Source organism: Mytilus edulis, chromosome 10, assembly GCF_963676685.1.
Source record: "Mytilus edulis chromosome 10, xbMytEdul2.2, whole genome shotgun sequence".
Lineage (NCBI taxonomy): Eukaryota > Metazoa > Mollusca > Bivalvia > Mytilida > Mytilidae > Mytilus > Mytilus edulis.
In genome coordinates this window covers 30,669,363-30,692,148 of record NC_092353.1, presented here as the reverse complement: position 1 = coordinate 30,692,148, position 22,786 = coordinate 30,669,363, and the positions used below count along the sequence as shown (strand labels likewise).

At 32.1% G+C, this 22,786-nt stretch overlaps 2 protein-coding genes across 3 annotated transcripts; one reads left to right on the top strand and one right to left on the bottom strand.

The window, feature by feature from the left end:
* The first annotated feature begins 4,907 nt into the window (after positions 1-4,907).
* On the top strand, positions 4,908-12,339 carry LOC139492701 (histone-lysine N-methyltransferase PRDM9-like). Its single transcript, XM_071280852.1, has 3 exons — positions 4,908-5,078; positions 9,278-9,518; positions 11,376-12,339. The coding sequence occupies exons 1-3, from the start codon at positions 4,908-4,910 to the stop codon at positions 12,305-12,307; spliced, it is 1,344 nt and encodes a 447-aa protein (XP_071136953.1). The 3' UTR covers positions 12,308-12,339.
* A 487-nt stretch (positions 12,340-12,826) lies between these two features.
* LOC139490870 (uncharacterized) lies at positions 12,827-20,816 on the bottom strand. Of its 2 annotated transcripts, none has more exons than XM_071277953.1 (4): positions 20,750-20,816; positions 15,271-16,995; positions 14,310-14,435; positions 12,827-13,597 (listed from the first exon to the last, which is right to left on the bottom strand). In XM_071277953.1, the coding sequence occupies exons 2-4, from the start codon at positions 16,697-16,699 to the stop codon at positions 12,867-12,869; spliced, it is 2,286 nt and encodes a 761-aa protein (XP_071134054.1). In that variant the 5' UTR covers positions 16,700-16,995; positions 20,750-20,816; the 3' UTR covers positions 12,827-12,866. The 2 variants fall into 2 exon arrangements, with proteins under 2 accessions (XP_071134054.1, XP_071134053.1); XM_071277952.1 differs by having other exon boundaries at positions 20,701-20,811.
* Positions 20,817-22,786: the final 1,970 nt, after the last annotated feature.

Sequence of the window (22,786 nt, the reverse complement as noted above, 5' to 3'; positions counted from 1 at the left end):
TAGAGATACACAACATAGAAAATATACTAGACTAGCTTTAAGACTATGTAGACTGTGGTCTATAGGAAATCACTACGACCATTGATGTCCGTTATATATATTTAAGTTCATGCAGGTATAGAGATTGAGCTTTACTGTTTTGTGGCTTGCATTGTTGGCAAAGCTGGTAAACAATGTTACAATTAAACAAGACCTCTATTTATTCAGATGGTGTCCGTAATCCTATTTGAAAAACTGGACAATGCATAAGATGACCAACAGCTGTACCATTTATTTACTGGTTAATTGTATAAAATTATCAATTTAATATTTCAAAGGGTTCCGTTTTTATTCTATTTGATTATTTAATTTTTTTTGTGTACATCGTTAAAGAGAGATAAAGATGAAATTGGAAAATGAGAAAAAAATGATAGGTTTAACTGCAACAGTTGCTTATATTTTACTGTGAAGTAGTTAAAGTTTTTATAAACAATTAAATCTATAGAAAAAACATGAAAATCACAAGTTTTGAATTGTGAACATAAATTTAAGAGATACTAACAGTCAATTTCCAAGGTATTCAAAATGCCCTCCACATCAACGTGTAACGTTTAACGACACTTTTAAAATTATGATATAAAAATAAGTAAAATTCTTTAAAAATGTTTTCAGGATGTAGATTCTTTATTTATATAATTCAAATCCTTGTAGCATCTAAATACTTTACGATTTTGACCATTCGAATGAAAAAATTACAAGGACATTGGACCTACCTATTTGAAAGCAAAAATTAAAGCAGTCACGCCTTAGCAAAAGTTGCTATAGATACGCTTTTTCCAGTATTTTCCGTGTCTCCCTTAAATGTTACCATAGGTCCATTGTTCAAGATTTTTCAGTACCATGATAATTAGGGCGATATCTTTTTGCGCCAAAAAGTAACTCATTTGCGCCACAACTTAATTGCGCCAATACCTCTTTTGCGCCACCTAATTTTCAAAACTATAGGTATCATTTGCGCCAATAAAATAATCATCTAATTGCGCCATTTTTTGTATATTTTTATTTATATATAACAACTAAATGATTGACTAGGTACCAACAGCAAAAAACTCATCTGACATTGTACACTGAAATTTCAAATTAGCCTCGCATCCTAATAAAATTATACCGCTTTCTGGATCGTTACACAATACAAAGTCATCATCTTTGTTTGTAACAACACCAATATCATCCAATATTCTGTGAAATTCTGCTCGATTTTTAGATTAAGCCGGATGCAGTTTTCTTCTCTCTCTATACATAGGTTGACACACATATTTTAAATCTTTCTTTTCTAAATTTTCTTCTACAATTTTGAAGATCTCTGAATTTATTTTTATAGGTCGCTCTGACAACACATTGGTTGCTTTTCTTTTACACGCAGTTCTCAAAATTTGACGTTCTCATTTCTGGACACTGATAATGAAAAAATTATATTTCTTTTTACAAATGACAATATGGTATTTTATACTGCCAAAATCTGATATGAAATTTTAATAAAGCGAAAATGTATTTTATACTCGTGATAGTTGACTTGTATTTGCATTATAATTTTAAGAAAACATTGTTTTATAGTCTCTCAAAACTCTTTATAGAGTGGCTCTTGTTAACTTGTATTTTAAAAAGCTGTATATTTTATATGTAACAAGTGGCGAGACTTTAATAAAGTATTTGTCTTGTCTTGTCTTGATATAGGTAAAACATGACTTACAGGTATGATATACGGGTAAAAAATATTAACAGGTAAATGTGGCGCAATTTCATTTCATTTATTGGCGCAATTAATACCATCAAAATAAAAGAGAGTGGCGCAATTAATACCTTTTCAAAACTGCAATTGGCGCAAATTGATTCTGCCCGATAATTAAGGGTATTTTAATTTTGTGACAGACAAATGAACTATGAAAACAAATGTTACTACTGAAATGTGATTTTTTAAAGACTTATTTAAGCCTTCAGTGTCAAGGAAACGTTTAATTTTTCATCAATTTCAATCAAGTTTTCCATGTCTCCCCAAAATGTTACCACGTCCAAATTGAACGTTTTTTGCACGGAACGTCAATGTAACGTAATTTATATATTTTTTTTATCTTTTGATAAATAATACGTTTTCTATAATACAGAACCTTTCGACTTTGGAACCTAGTAACAAATATGTTTCTGCTAGTACGAATGTTTGTTGTATACACATAAAACAGTCATTTCCAGGCATCCAACAAACAGACGCATGTGAAAAATACTCATTCTATTTCAAGGACTGTAGATCACTTTTAAATTTTAAATAAAATGAGCAATTCCAAACTGCCGTTTTCTTTCCAAAAGTTGAGGATGAAATTGAAATTATAGATCAAGCAAAAAGGGGATCATTTATAGTAGCTGTGGCTACCATAGACCCGAACGAGGAATATTATTTTTCATTATAATCTTCTCGAAAGACACATATTTGGGATTTTGGTAGTACGGTTAGAAAAATCCTAACATTATTCGCTAATTGTAGTTTGAAAACTACAATTAACTACAATTGAAGGTGGGTTGATAACATTTATACTCTTAAAGCACTAAACAGCTGTGGTACTGGCTTACCTTAGATACTTGTGATGACGGAATACTGAGCATCATCGAGGACATACATTTTGCAATAATTGACATGCTTTGGCAGTGACAAATATTTGATATTTTAACTTTCAATAAGTTAAGGTTACGAGGAAATAAATAAAATTGAGAATGAAAAGTTTATAAGTCAAAAATATATAATCAGACATGTTAACAGTCTAAATTTTTAGATAAGTAGTAAAACATTAAAATGCTGCCAGCTGTATTAAAAATATTGCAAAGCTTTGACGTTTTGTACAGAACTCGGTTGAAACTACGTCGAGTAACGTTACCATTACTAAACCGAACACATGCGTAACGTCAAAAAGAAAATCAAATCTCTGAAACAAGTAATCAATTAAAGTCTTTTAAATCTAAAATATGTGATTATTGAAATTTGGGTTGGTTAAAATATAACAAAAAAGTACGCACTTTGTAATTTTAAGAAAAAAGTAATGTTTGCCCTAGAAATGAAAATTTTACAATTACTTATCGAACCTAATTTCATGAGGTGCATTTTTAAAAATGCTACTACCTACAAAATTGAAACTATGATTTATTAGAGGAACTGGTGACAAGGGACTCTTGATGAACCAATTGTTTTAAATTTTGTGTCCATGCTTTAAAGAAAATAAAGATCATTATTATTATTATTATTGTTTTTCAAAAACGTCATTTTGAACATTATTTTTTACATTTTTTCTTAATTCCCCGGTAAGCAAGAAATATAATGTACCTGTCTCATAACTGACAAAATGGTGAGAAAGTGTCGTCTGCTAAACACATGTTATTTATATGTAACAAAAATCACCCTCCACATCCCTGTCAATTTTTCCCAATTAAAGTCATATAAAATTGAAAAATCGCAAACAGGTTCTTACGGAAAATTATATGAAACCATATTTAAGTATTGCTTGTATCCATAGGACGCATGTCTCCTCGAGCTGAGCACGCGCTGAAGAAACGATTCGTGACCAATCAGCGACAGTCAACACTGAAAACAAATACTGACACGTGCGCTACACGCAATTTCTTTCTTGACTACAGTTGCTCAGTCGGGTGCTCTAATTTTTATTACAACGAAAATAAAGGACAATCTTTATATTGAAGCTAACTAGTATCGGAAATTTTAAAATCTGAATAAGATCCCGATATATATGTTTCCTTCACTTTCCGGGAGCGTTAAACAATTAGCATGGATATTATGTTTGTTTGAAAATCAATTAAAAAAAAATGGATAAGTTAACTTTTATAATTAACTTGCATTTATATAAAACAAACTAACATGTTTTTTATTGCCAATTTGGGTGTAAGTAGATGTTAATGCTATGCAAAAGCCTACATCTTAACACGTTTGCTTTTACATGTCCAGGTTTGACCATTCCTGGGGTAAGGTTAATTAAAAAAATAAGAAATATGGAGCATAATTTTTAATTCATGTATAAATAAAGGCTGAAAATAAGTGTAAATGGACATACTTCGTCAAATATTGCAACTGATAGTAAGCTATGATTTGCTGTAACAATGATTCACATATTTTGTCAGTTGGTTATCGGAACTATGATAAAAATAATTTATCTATACTTTCAAAATTGACCGACTCGTTAAACATACACATCTATTTCAAAGGACTTTGTTGCGTATACTATTTAAAAACAAAATGTAGGAACTGTTTTTTTCCGAAATCACATGCAAACTTTCTATAATAAAAATGTACAAAATCTATTTTTTAGTGTTAAGAAATATACAAATTGTTTCAGTTAAGTCTAGTAGCGGATAACAATAAAATTATTTCTTTGTTCAGATTTTTGATTTGTCACCAAATTGTTTGATTTTCAGATGAAACAGATTAATGCGGCAAAATATTCTATAGACACATTTATCATAATATTTACAATAGTTATAATTCGTTTTTTTGTATAAAAAAAAATAATCGAAAAAACTTTGAAATGAAATTTGAATAAAAAAAAATAATAAAAAAACATAGAATCAACTAAAGGAAATCTAAAAATTCATGATAATAAAAATATAAAGTATAAGATTAATTATGTTTGTAATTATTAGCATACATGCTTCTTATCGGCCAGTGATACGTTTCCAATATCAGTACGCACGCGCGTACAGCTACTTTCTATGGAATGTCGCAGCTTGAATTGTGGTAGAAAACTTTCAATTGTCATGGAAACACAAAAACGCTTTCACAGCTGTTTTAGTTCCCACTTTTCAAATACATCAATAAAATAAGAAAATACGCCTATATAAAGCAGCTTCCTCGATTATTTCCTAATTTGCTCATAATGCTTGGTAGTACTAGTCCAAAACATTCGAACGGGAACCCCAGTGATTATAATACAGGGGTTATCGCCGCAACTGATATTCCTGAAAACTGTATTGCTGGTCCACATCCCGGGGAGTTCAAATTGGGACAAAATTCTCTCGACGAACCAAATATAGATTATATCATAGAGGTATGTAAAATTAAGCTGAAATAGTATCGAAATGAATAAAACATGTATTTTTTATTATTATTAATATTAATTTATAGAATTAAAAAAGGAAAAATTATCACGTATAGATGCATACTATATCAAAAAGTATTCAACATTACTTTTTAAGAATAAGATTTTCTGGGAGACGGATTTATATAAGCTTTTCCAAACTTGTTTCCTAATCCCATATTTTGAACTTTATGTAACATTTTCATACTTTATTCGTGTAATTTTCATTAATACATACTGTTTAAACTAAGATTCTCTTTTTTAAAATGAAAAGTTGTATAAAATTCGATTGACATATTACTAAGTTTAAATGTCTCTTTTTGTCATAAGTCGGACAATTTGACAATAATTCCTTACAAAATTATATAGGAAAACGATATTTTGAAGGAAAATGAAAATTAAGATATAAAATTAAAAAGTGTTCGGCGTTTGCTTTAATAAAGCTTATTGCCTTATTTAGACTCTTAATTTTTATATTAAATAAAGGCAGAATTTCGGATAGGTTGAAAGTCATGTGACGATGAAATGTGCCTACTCTTTTATAGAACTTTACAAGACGTGAACACATTCGAATTCACACTCTAAGGGGAAACAGTCGAATACACGCTAAAAGGGAAAACAGTCGAATTCCTGCAAAACGAATAATTAGTACGTGCATACAAAAAACTCGTGTCCGAGTTTTTATACTTTGTACAGAAGGATGTGATATACTAGTAATTACATTCAAATTTACGACTACTGACGTTTTCAAAAATAATGTAAACTTAATCGAAGAAGAGATTGCTTAAATATAAAAAAAAATATATACATATCAGTCGCTTGGGTTTAGTAGTTGATGTGGAGTACATCCGTTTTATTTTCGTTAAAACATAATTTTAATTATAAATATATGCAAAATATAGACACAAGAAAAATAGGTTTTATTCTGAAATACACTAAGAGAACCTATTTAGGTATTAATTAACACTTGATATAACCTCAGCTAAAAATCTCCTTGTCGCCGGCTTTTAAAATTTATAGGATGAACATTTGTTTAAAGAGAATGTTGTTTCTTAGTATTTTTTTAAAAACTGAAAATGCTACATGCCTAAATCTGTCATAACATATCTATCAATCTTTATGATACTTAAATTATGGTAATCGAATCTTTTATTTTCACACACGAAAATATGTGACTTGTTTGGCGTTTGTAACATAATATTTACCATAAATGTGGAATTTGCAGAAATTTGCAATATAGATCTAGAGTCGATTTCACAAAACAACTTACGACTAATATTGATCGTAAGTATACTGATTTGTTCATATCTTAAGACTAATCTTAGTCTTAAGTTTTTTTTTGTGAAATCGACTCCTGGAACCCACCATATACTAGATTTGTGTCCTACACACATATATATATATGTATATATATATACTAGTATAGGCTGCAAATTGTGTAGACATATAATAAAATACTGTAACACTCTTACCAGTATGGAAAACTAGAGTTTCTCTTTATAATTATAAAGTGTGCAGTTGATGTATATATTCATACACCACAATAACAGGTACATTTGATAATAAAAAGTATTTTATCAATTTTACTGTACGGACGAATATTGATCATTGTTGAAGGTCGTACGGTGCCCTTTGGTTGTTAGGATCCTTGTTCTTTGGTCTTTTGTGGAAAGTTGTCCCAAACATCATTTTATCTTAATAAAAATCGTACAAAACTTCTTTAAGATGTTTCGTTGATGAGCTGATAAAACAAAAAAAGTAACAAATCAGTGAAGCAAAACTCGGGCACGAAAATAGAGCTATGATTGAGGGATACTAGTATATATACGATTCCTTAATTATTAAAAATGATTTACATCATATTTCAACAAACTAATATCCGTCTGTTCATGTCAGTCAGTACCGAGACCTTGTCCTATAATATAAGACTCTGCAGGTTTAATATTATAGGACTATACCGAGACCTTCACATGATAATGCCTAAAAGAAGAACATGTTCATTGTACCTATTCTTTTGTGGATATTTATCTCACTAGTTCCCATACAAAACCTCATTATATACACAAACTTATTTTAGATTCGACAAAACCATAGCACCAAAAAGTAAAGCCAAAATCGGGAAAGGACTCATAGTAACCTGGAGGGATATATACATTCCATTATAGCGAAAGTAAAAAAAAAGCACTGTCCATTATGTTCTACTCCAATCTCGCCATTATATTTGTCAAATTCTCGTTTTTAATTTGTGGTCTTTTCAACACATGTCAGAGTAAACCTTTGGTGTCTGTTATTTTGTTTAGAACTTGTTTCACTTTTTCCGTATTTCAGCTAATTGTTACATGGTTATTGGATTGTATTATATGACTTTTATCACAGCTATCTTATTTTTCATTTATCTATCTTTTTTTTCGAAATCGAAGTAGTAGAGTCTACAGTCTGTCCCATGCCCCAAGTGCCTTTAAATCATTATGCTCAAATGCTCTATAAAAAAATAAAATCACGACATAAATTAGAAGTGTGCCTCTAGCCTTTGGCATTTTCTTTACAAACAACCATAGGATTTTGCTCCAACCAATGCATAAATGCTTCTGGACTAATTGTGTTCTATGGTAAATAAGGTCGAATGTACAGTTTACTTAGTCGAGTACACCTAACGGTTAAAATGACATCACTGATTAGAGCGTTCCCGAGTTAAGTGGTTGTTATGTTTATACCTGAACGTCTGTTGTATTCACCTCTATTACCTATTTATGTTCGCTGCTTTTAAATTTTGTAGACACACTTTCTCTCAAGTTTTTTCTAGTAGCTGTTGCTGGATCAATTTGTAATGTAAATTGCTATTATCATGATCTGCACGACACTTAAACGCGAAATTTATCCGCCCACTTATTGCAATTATTTACACAAGAAACGTCAAATTATTTGCTGTATTTTCCAATTTGTCATGTTCCGTACTTAACGAGATAACAAACTCATCGTTGAAAATATGACAAGTATGTTATTAACTTTTGTCCTAAAATTAATCTTTTACCTTTACATGCGGACCTTAATTGAAGGTTACAATCAAGAGTTCAAATGTTGTTACAGCGCACGTGCTTCCTTGGAAACGACCAAGGTTAAGAAAGGTCTCGTAAATGTCAAGTTCTTTGTTAACCATTGACGTCTACTTAAATTATGAATTAAAAATTTCTAAAAGATGATTTACTATTTCAGGAATTCCACTATAGGGATGTTTCGAAATATAAAAGAAAGTCATGGTCTTTACCGAAATTGAAACTGAATTAAATAAGAAGGAAAAGAATGAAAATATAATACAATTAACGCTTACTAACTTAAATAAATAAAGATACACAAAATTGAGAAAAGAAATTGGGAATATATCAAAGAGAAAACAATGCGACCAAAGAGCAGATAATAACCGAAGGCCACAAATGGGTCTCAAATGCAGCGAGAAAATCCCGCACCCGGAGGTGGTGACCTCAGCAGTTCCCTAAGTAAAATTGTGTACTAGATCAGTGAAAATGGACGTCACAATTACCTCCAAATATATAAATGAACTAAAATTAAAAAAAATATACAAGACTAACAAAGGCCAGAGTCTCCTGACTTGCGACAGGCGCAAAAATTCGGCGTGTTAAATACTATGCTTTACTGCACCTTTTTCAATAAAAAAATAATGTTTGGACAGATGTTTAAGTTGCAACTAACGAAATGTAGAAACAGTTAATGTATAAATGGAAACAATTGTATTCGTTACGCGAAATTCAGGATAAGATACTGTTAAAATTGAAACAAATCGGCTTAGATTTCTCGATACTCTTGAAGATGATCGCTTTAGCAAATATCTGTCTGCCAACACTAGAAATGTGGCAACATCCTGGCTCCTGTTACGCCTTTAAAAGAAACTTTAAACCGTGCTTCAACGTGTAAATCGTCTTCTGTCAATAATTTTGAAGTATTTGAAAGTAAAAATGAAAGACTTTCAATTAAATAAGCAAATAAATAATTAAGAAGCGGATTTAAAATTGAAATATTTTATTTGTTACAAGATTATCATTTAGTCAAAGAATTTTTATTAGTCGCGTGCTCATTTAATACTAATTTTAAATATTTATAAGGAAAACATTAAATCACCAGTCAAACAATTATCAAAAGATTTTATTTAACAGGTGAAGCATAAAGATGGGCGGATAACTCTTGATTTTGAATCATCCAATCAGTGGATAAAATATGTCCAGCCTGCACGAGACCGACACGAGCAGAATATCGAGTTCTATAAAGACCGAACTGGTACCGTCTATCTCCGGACTACAAGAAAACTCAAGATGGGAGAACAGCTATATGCATGGTTCAGCGAACCATTAGCCAGAGAAAGTGGAGTTCCTTTTTTGTCACTCCAAAACATTATCGGTAAGATTCATATAAGATTCTTTAATATCAGAATATTTCATTTATTTATATAACTTTTTTTAACTTATTTTCAAGGCTTGTATCTTGATTTTTTTTTTGTTTCATGTACAGTAGAACAGTTAGAATTTTGGAAAATACATTAATTTTTAAACATTTTATATTTAGTTATTAAGATATTTTACATTAAACTAAAAGAAGCAAGTCGATATGTTTTTGTTATTTTTAAATGAAAACTGTTCTTGTTTCATGTAAAACAGTTGGAAGTTGACAAAAAAATATTAACGGTTCAATGAAAAGCCACACTAAACAAGGAAATCAAAAACGAAAAATAGAAACTATTTTCTTCATTCTTATTTTTATTACTTTCATTATTATTCTAATTCATATCCTTATTACGATTATTTTTAATGTTATAATTATTGTTTTAAAATACTTTTAGGGGGAAATAAATGGCATTAAAATAATCAATATTTCTACATATTTTACTTGATATAATATTTATTATGAATAAAAGTTCTCTGTTTTTTTTTCAAGTTAATCCTTCTTATGACAATGTTGCAAATATAAAAAAATAAGATTTCACGGGTATAATTGTCAATACGACAAATATCTAATGAGAGTGCAGATGACGCGCAAGTAACTATAAGGCCTTCAACAATGAGCATGTAGTAAACTATAAAAAGTCCCCGACAATAATCCAAATGAAAAAAACCAACGGCCTATTTTATAACAAGACATTAAACGAAAAACAAATATGACCGACATCACTTAACGAAAACCCATGAATGACAGACTCAATCATCACCCAGGACAGACACATAAAGAATGTGGCGGTGTTGTATTTGTTCCAATGAAGTTCCAATGTGTCGTTATGGGTTTCTTGTTTGGGATAACACTGAAGACTGTCTCCGAGATTCTCTAAGATACATATTCCTGAAAGTTAAGTAAATATTTTGCTGTAAATAGACCAAAGCCTAAACGAATTGTCTCAATTGTCAGATTCCTTGTACGGTATAGACAATTGTTTTATTCTTTCTCCGTTTTTCCAAATTTGTCAATATTCCTATTTTCATTTTAACACTTTATCAGTGTTATTGCAAGCAATTAATAGATTCCGGGTTCTAAAACTAACCGTCTAATACGATAGGAACAATATAGATACCCCTCCACACAAAGAAGCTAAATACCAGAAAAATAGGCATACATAATCATATAACATAGTTAGTCGCGGTACAGTAAGAAAACCCAGAGTTGTCTTTCTTCTTCCATTTTTATTTGCTAGTTAAACATTTAAAGTGTGCAGTAGCGATTTGTAGACTATTGACTGTTTGCTTCTTTTTGTCATAGAATGTTCTCTTTTTCCACTTCTCTTTTATGGTTTTAATGGTCCACATAGTATCTCCCTCTTTAATTATTGACTTATCGAAAATTCTTATCCTTTTTTTCTCATATATACATCAATATGGTAGTACAAGAGTAACCAGTGACTTTACAATTGTAAACAGTTTATCCTAGTAGAAAGCAAATAGCTCGCCATCGTTGCTACGTTCATATCAGCTCAAGAAAATAATGATATATAGTTACTTACAATTAACATCAATGCCATTTGGACTCTGATGCCATGGATAATTACCTAACTAGCAATCACATAAAAAAAAAAATTAAAAAAAAAAAATTAGAAAGAACTCAGTGAAAAGAATATTGTTTAAACCAAAACAAAAGAATAAATCAGGAAAACAAAACAAATATCTATAGAATGGGTTCAGTTTCCATTTAATATGTCGGCCATTTATGAATTTTCTCATCCCATCTGCAAATGTACATTACATCTCTATTTAAAATAGTTTGTATTTGCAGGCAATCAGCAATACCAATGTGATAAGTGCCAGCTCTCATATAGATATCCCAACCCCCTTAAAGCTCACATGATGTTCAGATGTAAAGCACAGGAAGAAGATATTCAACCATTGAACCCTTACGGACATCAGTGGAACCCATTTCTAACACTAGGTTGCAGTAGCTCAAGATCTTGCATACCAAACACGGACTACACACAGTACTTTCGAAATATACAAAATCATACAACTGGTTATGTGAAGGAAGACAAGTGTTTTACAAATGCTTGGATGAAACATTTGTCATCGAAGTCATCACACTCGCGTTTCGATCAAAGGTGCATGTCACAACATAGTGAATGTTTTGAACACAACGCAAGATTATCACCTCCTAAACCGATAACATTCAGTCCAGCACAATCACATTTCTTTCCTTTTCAACATTGTGCAAATCTTTATTATAATTTGATACCAACATCACCAGTATCCAATAGAGCAGAACATGATCCGGAAGCTGACTGTAAAGACAAAGACGTGAAAAGAAACAGTGTTGTCCCTTTACCTTCTGAAATGGAAGGCGAACCTTTAGACATTTTACCCAAATCACTTTTAACAAAATGTAAAAGTGGACATATTTGTATTTTCTGTGGCAAATTTTATTCCAGGAAGTATGGACTTAAAATACACCTTCGAACACATACCGGTTATAAACCATTAAAATGCAAGGTCTGCTTACGTCCTTTTGGTGATCCCAGCAACTTAAACAAACACGTGCGTCTACATGCGGAAGGAGATACCCCGTACAGATGTGAATTTTGCAATAAAGTTCTCGTGCGAAGACGGGATTTGGAAAGACATATTCATTCCCGCCACCCAAAAGAAACCAGTGCATCTGTTTTGGACAGCGACTCTATCAAAGATAATAGTGATAATGAAGAATTAATTGTTGCTTAAATATTTATTCCTGTGTTGTCTTTCTATGTGATTCACAAATAAATGAATTCTAGCAGAAATAATTCTCTTTTCCTAACTGACTTAAACTTGTCAGATCAGTTTTTTCATGGTTGCAAAACTTTTATTTCAGTGTTATTTTGGTTTCATGTCGTTAAAATCTAAAATATGTTTCTGGATTTTTTTTAAATCAGATACTATCTTCACTTGAGAAAAAATTTAGAAATTCAAATCAATAAAAACATAACAAAGAAATCAACAAATGCATGATCATTAACAGAGAACGTCGCAGAAACTTTAATTTAGTTAAACTGATAAAAAGCCTCAAACAAACATCTTGAAAAGGCCATTTTTTTAAATCATCCATCGACACTTCGAACGCAATTAAGGTTGAATAACTAGCAAACTAAACTCGGTAATTAAAATTACACAAGAACATTGTACATCTCTGCCATTGACACTCCAATTACACAAGAACATTGTACATCTCTGCCATTGTACATCTCTGCCATTGACACTCAGTCGTGTAAACGAATTTTATTTGCAAATCAATATATAACTGTCAACCAAATCTTTCATTATTATTGTCTATATCCTGTTGATTCGGTGCCTTTGGTGCACTTCTACCGAATGTAGACTGTATAAATGAAAACGGAGTATTTGCACCCGAGTGAGCCATTTGTGGGATGACATTTGCAGCATTCATCAGCACCCTTGGATCTTGAGAAAAGCAATTTGGACCAATGTATGGATATGATATTGGAACAATATATCCTAGATTTTCGGAATTGCTTTGGTGTCTTGGCATTATTTTTGTACTTCCAGTTTTGGTGCCATTTGCATTAATACTTTCGCAATTTGGATTGTTTTGACTTTTAACACTGACGGCTTCTGAGTTTATTTTGTCTGATCGTGGAAACACAACTGCTGTGTTGCCTGAGCTACCGGACATCCTTCCAACATTTTTGAATTTCTCACATGTTTTTGAAGTTTTGTCTAGTACACGTTTTGAACTTTCCGAAGTTAAATTCATCGGATTTCTACTGTCAATGTCTTTTAAGCGCTTGCCATCGTTTTCTGTCGTTTCAGCTTTCCGTTTTTCACCCGATGGTCTTCCAAGAGGCTGACTTGGTTCATTCACGGGTTTAAAGTCGGCAACTACAGACAATGGATTGCCTCCGGTTAAAGCGTCGGGAGATATTTTGATATTTAGTGTAATTGATGGAAAGGATGGGATCGACGTCGCGGTCTCTGGTTTAACATCTGATTTGGTCACTTCTTCAGTTTCTGAATCTGAAAAAAAAAATCAAATCATATTGAATGTCAAATACGCACATTTGTAACAATAACAAACACTTTTGAAAAGATGTAAAAAAGACGTTATGTTAATATGTGCGTTTTACAAAAAATGCGACATTTTCATTGCAAATTTTTTATCCCCTAACAATTTTTAACAAAAAACCTTCGGTGGTATTATATACACACACAAGTATATGTATATAGTGAATAACTTGAACAAACGGTGGACATGTTTCTTACTTTTAATGAATGTTTGCTTATATCAACGGAATTTGGTCTCTGGTAGATAGTCGTCTCATTGGCAATCATACCACATTTCCACATTTTATTAGCATGCGTATCGCCAAATAGTTTTTTTTTCATCTGACCAACATCGTCGTTTCCTATTGAAAGTCAGAGCATTAAGCAGATGATTTTTTTTCTTTCTCAAAACCGATGGAAAGATTCAATTAAAATAATGAAAGCAGTCATATTTATATAGAAGAACGTGAAACTAAATGCTAGTGCTTGCTTCTTTGATTCTGCTTAAGAATCCCATGAACACAGATTCAAGTAGGCTTAAAGAGAGGCACAGCTGGGTTTATGGAAACAAGTTACTTGCAGTATTGCGCATTCTATTCATAAGCACAGTCGAGGAGTACTTCAGCCATGTTTTAAACTTTAAACTATAAGTATAATGTAAGCAACTGTTAATGCATATATATACCTTCTAATGTGTTGATATTTAAGGTCCTGGTCCATTTTTTGAGTTCCATTCTGTCATTTTCATCCAATCGTTGCAGTAATTCTCTGACTTTTGTTTTTGCATCAATCAATGACAGCATCCTTGTACCTGCGAACAATCAAAAAGATTAAACATGGAGCTTATGGCAGTATGATTTTAAAAGACCAAGAACCACTTATTCGTTATCATTTACGTAAACAGATGCTGAATTCGACAACTTACGTCTATTCAGTGTAAGATGATCGTGCCTAAAATGTGTGAAATACAAAAAATCTAATACAAAGGATACGATTTTGACAGATACTTTGCATATAAGGTATAAAAGTCTAACTGAAAAAAATCTATCTAAACATATATTTTTATCATTATCGTCAAAGCATTATGTACTTTGGAAGATGATACCATAGAATCTTAAACACACTTTTCTTGATAAATATTTATCAAAAACAGTACGAATAAAAAGTTCGGATAGTCAGTTGAAAGATGACAAACAATTTTTTTGAACATGCCTGATATCCGCGATATCTTAAAGTGTAATTGTTGAGATAATGTTTTCTTTATATGGGATCTTGTATGAATGATATCTTTCAATGAGAAAAAAGGTAACATTCACATGATCCATTAAGTGTATGATAATTTCAAAATGTTGCTGTTCCAATATATTTTAATATTTAACTCGGAATATCAACTATGTATAAAATACCTCAAAATATAGAGGTAAAGCACAAAGGAAATCATAACGATCGATACGTATGATTCCATAGAACAAGATATAAAAAAAAAACGGGAGGCGAAATACCTGCACAATTGCTACGTTTATTTTTTTACATATTGTCAAAGGCAAGTTTTACAAGGACATATAATTTGATCAGGAACTGACATAAAAAATGTGTACAATGACAACAGGTAATTTAAAAATATTAACAAAACTTATAGTACCTACCGTATATTTCTTCAACAGTGTCCGAATCTTCAGTTTCGTCGGACAGTTGACCATTCATATCTCTACCAGTTCCCTCGCTATTCACGTCATTCTGGTAACTATCTTCGGAAAGTCGAGAACAAAGTGTCGGCCTGTCATTCATGTCCTTGTCAGATAAATCGATTTCTGTTTTCACTCTGTCCGGTACAAGCGTTGGCGAATCAAATGTCTGACAAAATATTTTGGAATGTTTAGGGTCTGTGACCTGCATGGAAGAATTAGATTGAACTTTATCTTGTTTTGAGCTGGACACCATTCCGTAACTCTCCGAGAGAATGAACTCTGTTGGGGCATTCATAGTTGCACGGGGAAGACCGGTTATGTCGCGAATCATTCGGACAAGATCGCTTAATTTGTTGACTCCCATCGCACATGTTCGATACCATGATTGCAAAGGAATAGGCTGCATACTAGTTATGCCTAGATAGAATGGAGAATTTTCATATTTCATATTTTGTGGTCTTTTCTCTTCATACAGTTTGTATATTGCAACTGGGTCTCTTTCAGGAATTTCTGGTTGTTCCCAGATACACAACCTGTTTCCATGGTGATCATATTTACTATGCGCGATAGAGTTTTGGACATCTACTGGTTCATAAATCATGTACTTCTTTCCGTTTTGGTTAGTCTTAAGTTTGATATCACCCCACAGGAGATTTTTGTGATCTATAGCTTTCCTTAATCTAAAATGAACAATAAACAAGAAACACAGTGTATTTATCACTGACATCGGAGTGTATGGACCCATTTCGTGTGCAGAAAACAAATGGTTGACCTTTTCCAAGGTTAGTCGACCGAAAGGTTCCGGTTGCTTTTTGCTGCCTTTACCAAGTTCCCTTAGTTTCTGTTGTTTGTATTTCAAAGCATTTCGTGTGCCTATGAAAACACAATCTCTGGTGACAGATTGTGGATAATTCTTCAGTTTAAGATATCGTTCTACACTGCAGAGCATTCCTCTTAAACTGGCGGGTTCGTACTCGTTGCCGTCGTGTTTTTTAACTACTGAGAAAAATGCTGACAGGTATCTATCGAGATGGACAGGTTGGACCAACTCCGGTCCCCGGAATTCGTTGATCGATCTTAGATATGTTATGAAAATACGAATATCCGTATCTGTCTTTCTTTGGGTATTTTTGTTTTCCATATTAATACCAAGGTCTTCTTCACAGTCATATACTTCGCTGTCGTTCGCTGTTGATAACCGTCTCTCCGTCGCTCGCCAAGCCTCAAAATTTTCATCCTCGTTTTCGTTGGAAAAATCATCGTCGCTGTCAATCGTAAGACTGCTGGCGTTGTCAGGAGATGCACACGTTAGATGGCTTTCACCAGATACGTTTTCAGTTTTTATAGGTGCAGCTTTTTGAACATCTGTTTCTTCATGCTCGTCCATTTCACAAGTTGTTTCGATGCAATCTGTACCACTGCGGAGTCACTGGAAACAAATGTTCTGTGTAAAGTCTGGGATATCGTTACCACTCCAACCTACCAAAATGACTCTTAACAGCCTATTGATATGGTGTTACAAACATTACTGGAGAACTGCATACAATATCTCGTCAGGTCAACATTGATAACCATATATAGCAGGATATAGCTGCCTTATCGTTATACAGTGAAATATGTTCATGTCTCATATCTCCGTTCAAAAACACATGAAACAGGTGTTATCATCCCACTACACTTTATCTGAAATTATACAAATTATGTATCAAAAGACAAAGTCAAGATTAAATGTCTTTTTACATGTTATAAAATCATATTAAGTTGAATTTTGGACCCTTGCAATGTTTTGGAGTGATATCTTTTTTGCGTCTTATTTGCGCTACAACTTATTTGCGCTAATGCTACTTCTGCACCAAACTTGATTCCATTTATTGGCGCAATTCATACCATCAGAAAATATTGAGTGGCGCAATTAATACCTTTTCAAAACTGTAATTGGCGCAAATTGATTCTTTATAATGGTAACGTAAACAGGAACGCAGGTAAATTGCCACGATAAATGTTTAATACTTTTCGACCATAATTTTATAGAAACTCGACATTTTAATTTTTCGAATGCAAAATAAACCTTATTTTTTATATAAAATAAAACATGTTGAAACTGAGAAAACTTGAAATAGATAAAATAAAAATCCTCCTGATTGAATAATATATCCATATTTGGTGTATTATAAACAGTTTATATCTATTGGTATATAGCTAAGTACTTCTTCGTTTAGTACCCCAGCTGCTCTCATATCATGAAAGATAACAAAGATATAGTGTTACGCAATACATATTCCTCACATACAATTATACTTTTCCTTCAATATTTCATATAAAATTAAACTTTTAAGATATTTTAAATATTACGAGGTAATTTCTGGTGGGATTTTTAAATAAACTTGATATACATTTTATTAAGGATGTACTTGGGTGAGGTTTTGGAATTTGTGTCAAATGTTCGAACTCCTTGGTGTTTTTCCATACAATACAATGTAAAATATTTTGCCCCATAACACCCATTTATTTTTTCATATAAGACTTAATGGCTCATTAAAGGTCATTTACCAAAATTTTAGAAGATTCCTGATTTTCTTTCTTTTGTTTTGAGACCCAAATAATACCAATGCAAATATAAGGTAAAAGTCCGAGTCAGCCTTTTCCCGCCATATTTTAAATCTCAAATATCTCGAAAAGGAGGTCCATCACCTATCAATATTTTTAGCTTATCTTTATCCTTAACATTTGATGCTCTACCAGCTTATAGTATCAATTTGAATTTCTTAATTTCTTAATTTTTACCTAACCTCACCTAAATACATCCTTAAGGTCCAATGGGTCCAAAATTAAACTTTGTTTGATTTTAACAAACATTGAATATATGGGGTTCTTTGCCATGCTGAATCTAACTATGTATTTGAGATATTTGCTACTGGACATTTACCAGACAAAAATTATTCTTTATATTAACTACAAGTTTTATACGAAATATATATATAAACAAAAAGTTGTAGGCAACGAATACTTATTGCACAACGCTGTAACTCTATAGACATGCCTGTAAACGGTCATATGATAAACCACATAGAAGAAGAATGTCAGTTCATCGCAATTATACAGTTATATTCTCTAAATAGTATACTGTATGTAGGACGACATTTTTCCACCTACACTTTTTGTAAAATTTGTGCAAGAGAGGGTAATGATATCCAATCTAAGAAAACCTGCCAAGTCATTTCGGTTTTGAGACAAATTATTATAATTCAACTGAATATTAAAAATTATAAAAACCTTTTACTAAGTTTTCGGTATACATTTTTTAAGGAGGCTCGAGGGTATAAAAATTTTAGAAAAAAAATAAACATTGTTTTTTTCCTTACACATTTTATTTATTACTTTATTAGATCTAGTTGTCTCTTTATCATATGGAAAAAAATCATTCACAAAAATCTATTCGTTTTGGCCCCAGATGACTTTTAAAATGTATATATCATTGAAAAAGCTCCAAATTATCTCACTTTGGTGCAAAAATGCCACCAAAGGGAGATAATTTTTTTGGCATTAAAAATTTAGATATCTTTTTTAACTCATCGGTGACCTATATTTTTTATTATTATTTTCTAATAAGCTGTACTTAACCTAACACTACAGGGAGATAATTCTGTAAAGTCAGCTAAACGTTTTAATTACGTTGTGTTGTAAAAGGAATATAAAGCTTCTCAATGATCAAAATTGGTGTTTGTCAAACTGCTATATAACCAGTGTAATTTTTCTGACAAAACGGTTGGTTCAAAATCTTTTATTTTTTTAAATTTTTGTTAAAGGGTCAAGGTAAATACTTTGACAAAATTATATGGAAATTAAACGAGCCAAATTAATTTTAGTGAAAGTGTTGGGTACCACCTTAAACTAAATCATTGTAAAATTTGAGACATTTCTGTAATTAAGTTCTAAAATTGATTTAAACCGGCCAGTCTCTTTAGATGATATTTTTTCATAGAGATCGACACTAAGCAAAAAAAAAAAAAAAAACACAAAAAAAAACACACACACACACAAAATTCAAAGCACCAACCTCTTTAGGGTCATGGCTTGGGATAGGCAAATAAAATAAAAGTACTGAACTACAAAATATTGGATGACCGCAAGTTCTTGTGGATTGCCACAGGCGCTTGTTTCAGAACAAATCATATCTCTTTACCTGAAAGGTAGGTTATGGTACATAATTTTTTGTTTATAATTTTTAAGACAAGTTCCTGTGAGGATGATGAATAAATGACAGAGAATTCAACCTCACCGTAATAATCATTATGTTGAAGTGATATAATCATTTGTTATCAAGTTTTGCTTTGAATTATATTAATATTTGTTTAACAGTTGTATATAGCATATCATCTTAATGACTCTATAGGCAAATCGTCTTCGAGATATTTTTTCCGCATGAATTATCACAAATTTGCTACTGATATATTATATATATATATTTCTCACGACATAAAATTTTCTTACAATCCAAATTCAGACCTGTATCAAGCGCGAATATTGTGTTCATTTTTGCTCCAAACGTTCAGGGTTGAGCATCTGCGGTCGTATCCATCTGCGCTCGGCGAAGAAATTCATTCATCCTTATTTCTATGTTTTTTTTGTTGTCAACACAGATGGGATCAGATCGTTATTCAAGTGACAGTACGTCTAACTGAACTAAACAAGGATAGTTAAGGTGGTACCTAACACTACAGGGAGGTAACTCTGTAAAATCAGATAAACGTTTTAATTACATTGCGTTGTTAAGGGAATATTAAGCTTCTCAGTGATCAAAATAAGTGCTTGTCAAATTGCTATATAACCAGTGTAATTTTTCTGACAAAACGCTTGGTTCAAAATTTTTGAAATTTTCATATTTTTGTTAAAGGGTCAAAGTAAATACTTTGACAAAATTTTGTGAAAATTAAACGAGCCAAATTAATTTTAGTTAAAGTGTTGGGTATCACCTTAAAAGAAGACTAAGCTACACAAGAGCAGAACAAAGCAAAGCTATGGGGCACTTTTGATCTACTGTTGCCTTCCTCTTCTCAATGTCTATATCCGTCACAACAGTAGACAAAGAAAGACTACAGTATATTTTAACAATTAAAGATAAGAAGATGTGGTATGATTGCCAATGAGACAACTCTCCACAAGAGATCAAAAGGCACATAAAAAGCCTTTCAAGATGTCATAACTATTTGGACAAACACATAACAAAAACACAGAGTGGACGTCATACGCATTCCCACAACAAAAAGACTGACACGTACTTAGTACAGATCTGAGAGTACTCGCAGTTACTGACAGATATAGTTCAACAAAGCCAACAAGAACTAAACCAAATAACTGCGTAAAACTGTGATACCTTAATATTCATACCTTATACACGTGTACTCTTCTTTCAAACAGAATGACACACAAAACATACCTATTTTAACATTTGAATTTCGAACGTTGCCTCCTTTCAAAATGACGTCATCACTATATTTTTTTTTTACGGGAAATCTAATGAAATTGTAAAGAACCATTCAAAGACCGAATACTTCGTTTCCATGAACGTATATTGAGAAGGTAAGGTATTCTTTCTTGCAGAATTAAAAAAAGGGAGAGACTGTATTTCAATGAATCAAATATGACTGTAAATCAATCTAATTAAAAACCGATCTCTCATCGCTCCTGTTTCTAATATGTCGCGTGGGAGATCTAACGAAACCCACTTTGAGGTCACATGTGAGTGACCTCGTAGGTGTGTCTTTTTCGACCAATGAAATTGAGTCTTCCACGGTCTTGGAAGTTTAACGTAAGGCAAAGGGATGTAACTCATTTTATTTACGACGAAATCGTCAGTCAAAATAATTCATAAACTTTTTGATTGGCTTATTAATAGGTCGTCAACTCATTTGCATATCTTTATAAATTCATAACTTTTAGTTCACTCACATGTGACCTCAAAGCCGGTTTCGTTAGATCTCCCACGCGACATATCAGAAACAGGAGCGATGAGAGATCGGTTTTTAATTAGATTGACTGTAAATTGCTTTAAAAGTTAGCGAAGGTAACATACATGTCTAACGTTAATTAAATCTAACAACAAGAAAAGGTTTTTTAAAATTATTATATATAGCGACACTAAATGTCCCTTTAGTATTTTTCGCCTCTCTTTATCATTCACAACAATAGCTTTAATTTACAACCGTGTCTTCATTTTGACCACGTGAATAAAAGTTATAAAATAAAACAAACCATATAGTTTCTGGTGAAGCAATACCCTCCGGGTGAAATAAAGCGATTGTGTGCTGAGGAGCCTGAAAACTAGCTCTAAAACTCATAATCTTAGAATCAAGACAAACACGCACATACAAAAACCTGCTTAAAAATAATGCCCATGTAAGGTAAGGTATCATATCAGGTTTTTTTTTTTACATTCATTAAGATTGTTCTTTCTGAGGTAGCTTATGCAAGTCACACAAAAAGCGCATTAAATGCGTTTTCATAAGAGGAAAAGCGTTATATGAAAATTCATGGCAAATAAACTAGTTCTTGATATACTAAAAAAAATCGAGGGTTGAGTTGAAGACAAACGCTAGTGAAGGAAGGGTGTGAGAGAAGATTGTCGTTTTTAACAGTGATAATACATAAAGTAATACATAAATAGTTATAAACACGAATTACCCAATACAAGCAACAAATCTTCTAAGCAGTCGGAGCAAAATTCTAATTTTAAAGTAATACTGATGACAATTTATTGAGCCAGTATACAACGGTAGAAATAAGTACACTAATTCTGATACGCAGACCTAGTATTGTGGGTTAACACGACAGATGTAATATACCCACGACAGGACTATCTCTTTAGTAGATAAAACTCTGTCCCGTCTAGTGCCAATATCCGAAAGTACTTAATCCTAACTGATATAGGTCATTCACTGGACTGATAATTCCGAGTTGGTCTGATAAAATCGCCTGATATTTGTTATAACGTTAAATATATACACAAACCGTTAGTAAGTGTTGTTTGTTGGTATTGAAACCTGTAATGTTCATATATTTATACAAAAGGAATACTTTTATTAATAGTATTAATTGGTTGATTGATTGATTGATTGATTGATTGATTGATTGAGAGAGAGAGAGAGAGAGAGAGAGAGAGAGAGAGAGAGAGAGAGAGAGAGAGAGAGAGAGAGAGAGAGAGAGAGAGAGAGAGAGAGAGAGAGAGAGAGAGAGAGAGAGAGAGAGAGAGAGAGAGAGAGAGAGAGAGAGAGAGAGAGAGAGAGAGAGGTTGACTCGCTCTTGACAAACGTTTAATTACATATCAACATGAAAAAAAAAATGCATGAATATAACTGAAGTAATTAGACATTGAGAATTTACGTTTAAAAAGTGGTAACAGTTCATTTTAAGTCAATTTTAAAAATACCAATCTTGTTGTGTAAGAAAATAAACTTACTATTTATTTAGAGAGTGG

Excerpts from the sequence above, each read along its gene's own strand:
- LOC139492701 (XM_071280852.1), top strand. The coding sequence starts at position 4,908 with ATGCTTGGTAGTACTAGTCCAAAACATTCGAACGGGAACCCCAGTGAT. Across the intron at positions 5,079-9,277 it reads ATATAGATTATATCATAGAG|GTGAAGCATAAAGATGGGCG; the intron begins GTATGTAAAATT and ends TTTATTTAACAG. Across the intron at positions 9,519-11,375 it reads GTCACTCCAAAACATTATCG|GCAATCAGCAATACCAATGT; the intron begins GTAAGATTCATA and ends TTGTATTTGCAG.
- LOC139490870 (XM_071277953.1), bottom strand. The coding sequence starts at position 16,699 with ATGGACGAGCATGAAGAAACAGATGTTCAAAAAGCTGCACCTATAAAA. Across the intron at positions 14,436-15,270 it reads CACTGTTGAAGAAATATACG|GTACAAGGATGCTGTCATTG; the intron begins GTAGGTACTATA and ends GATTGTTCGCAG. Across the intron at positions 13,598-14,309 it reads AAATATCAACACATTAGAAG|ATTCAGAAACTGAAGAAGTG; the intron begins GTATATATATGC and ends TTTTTTTTTCAG.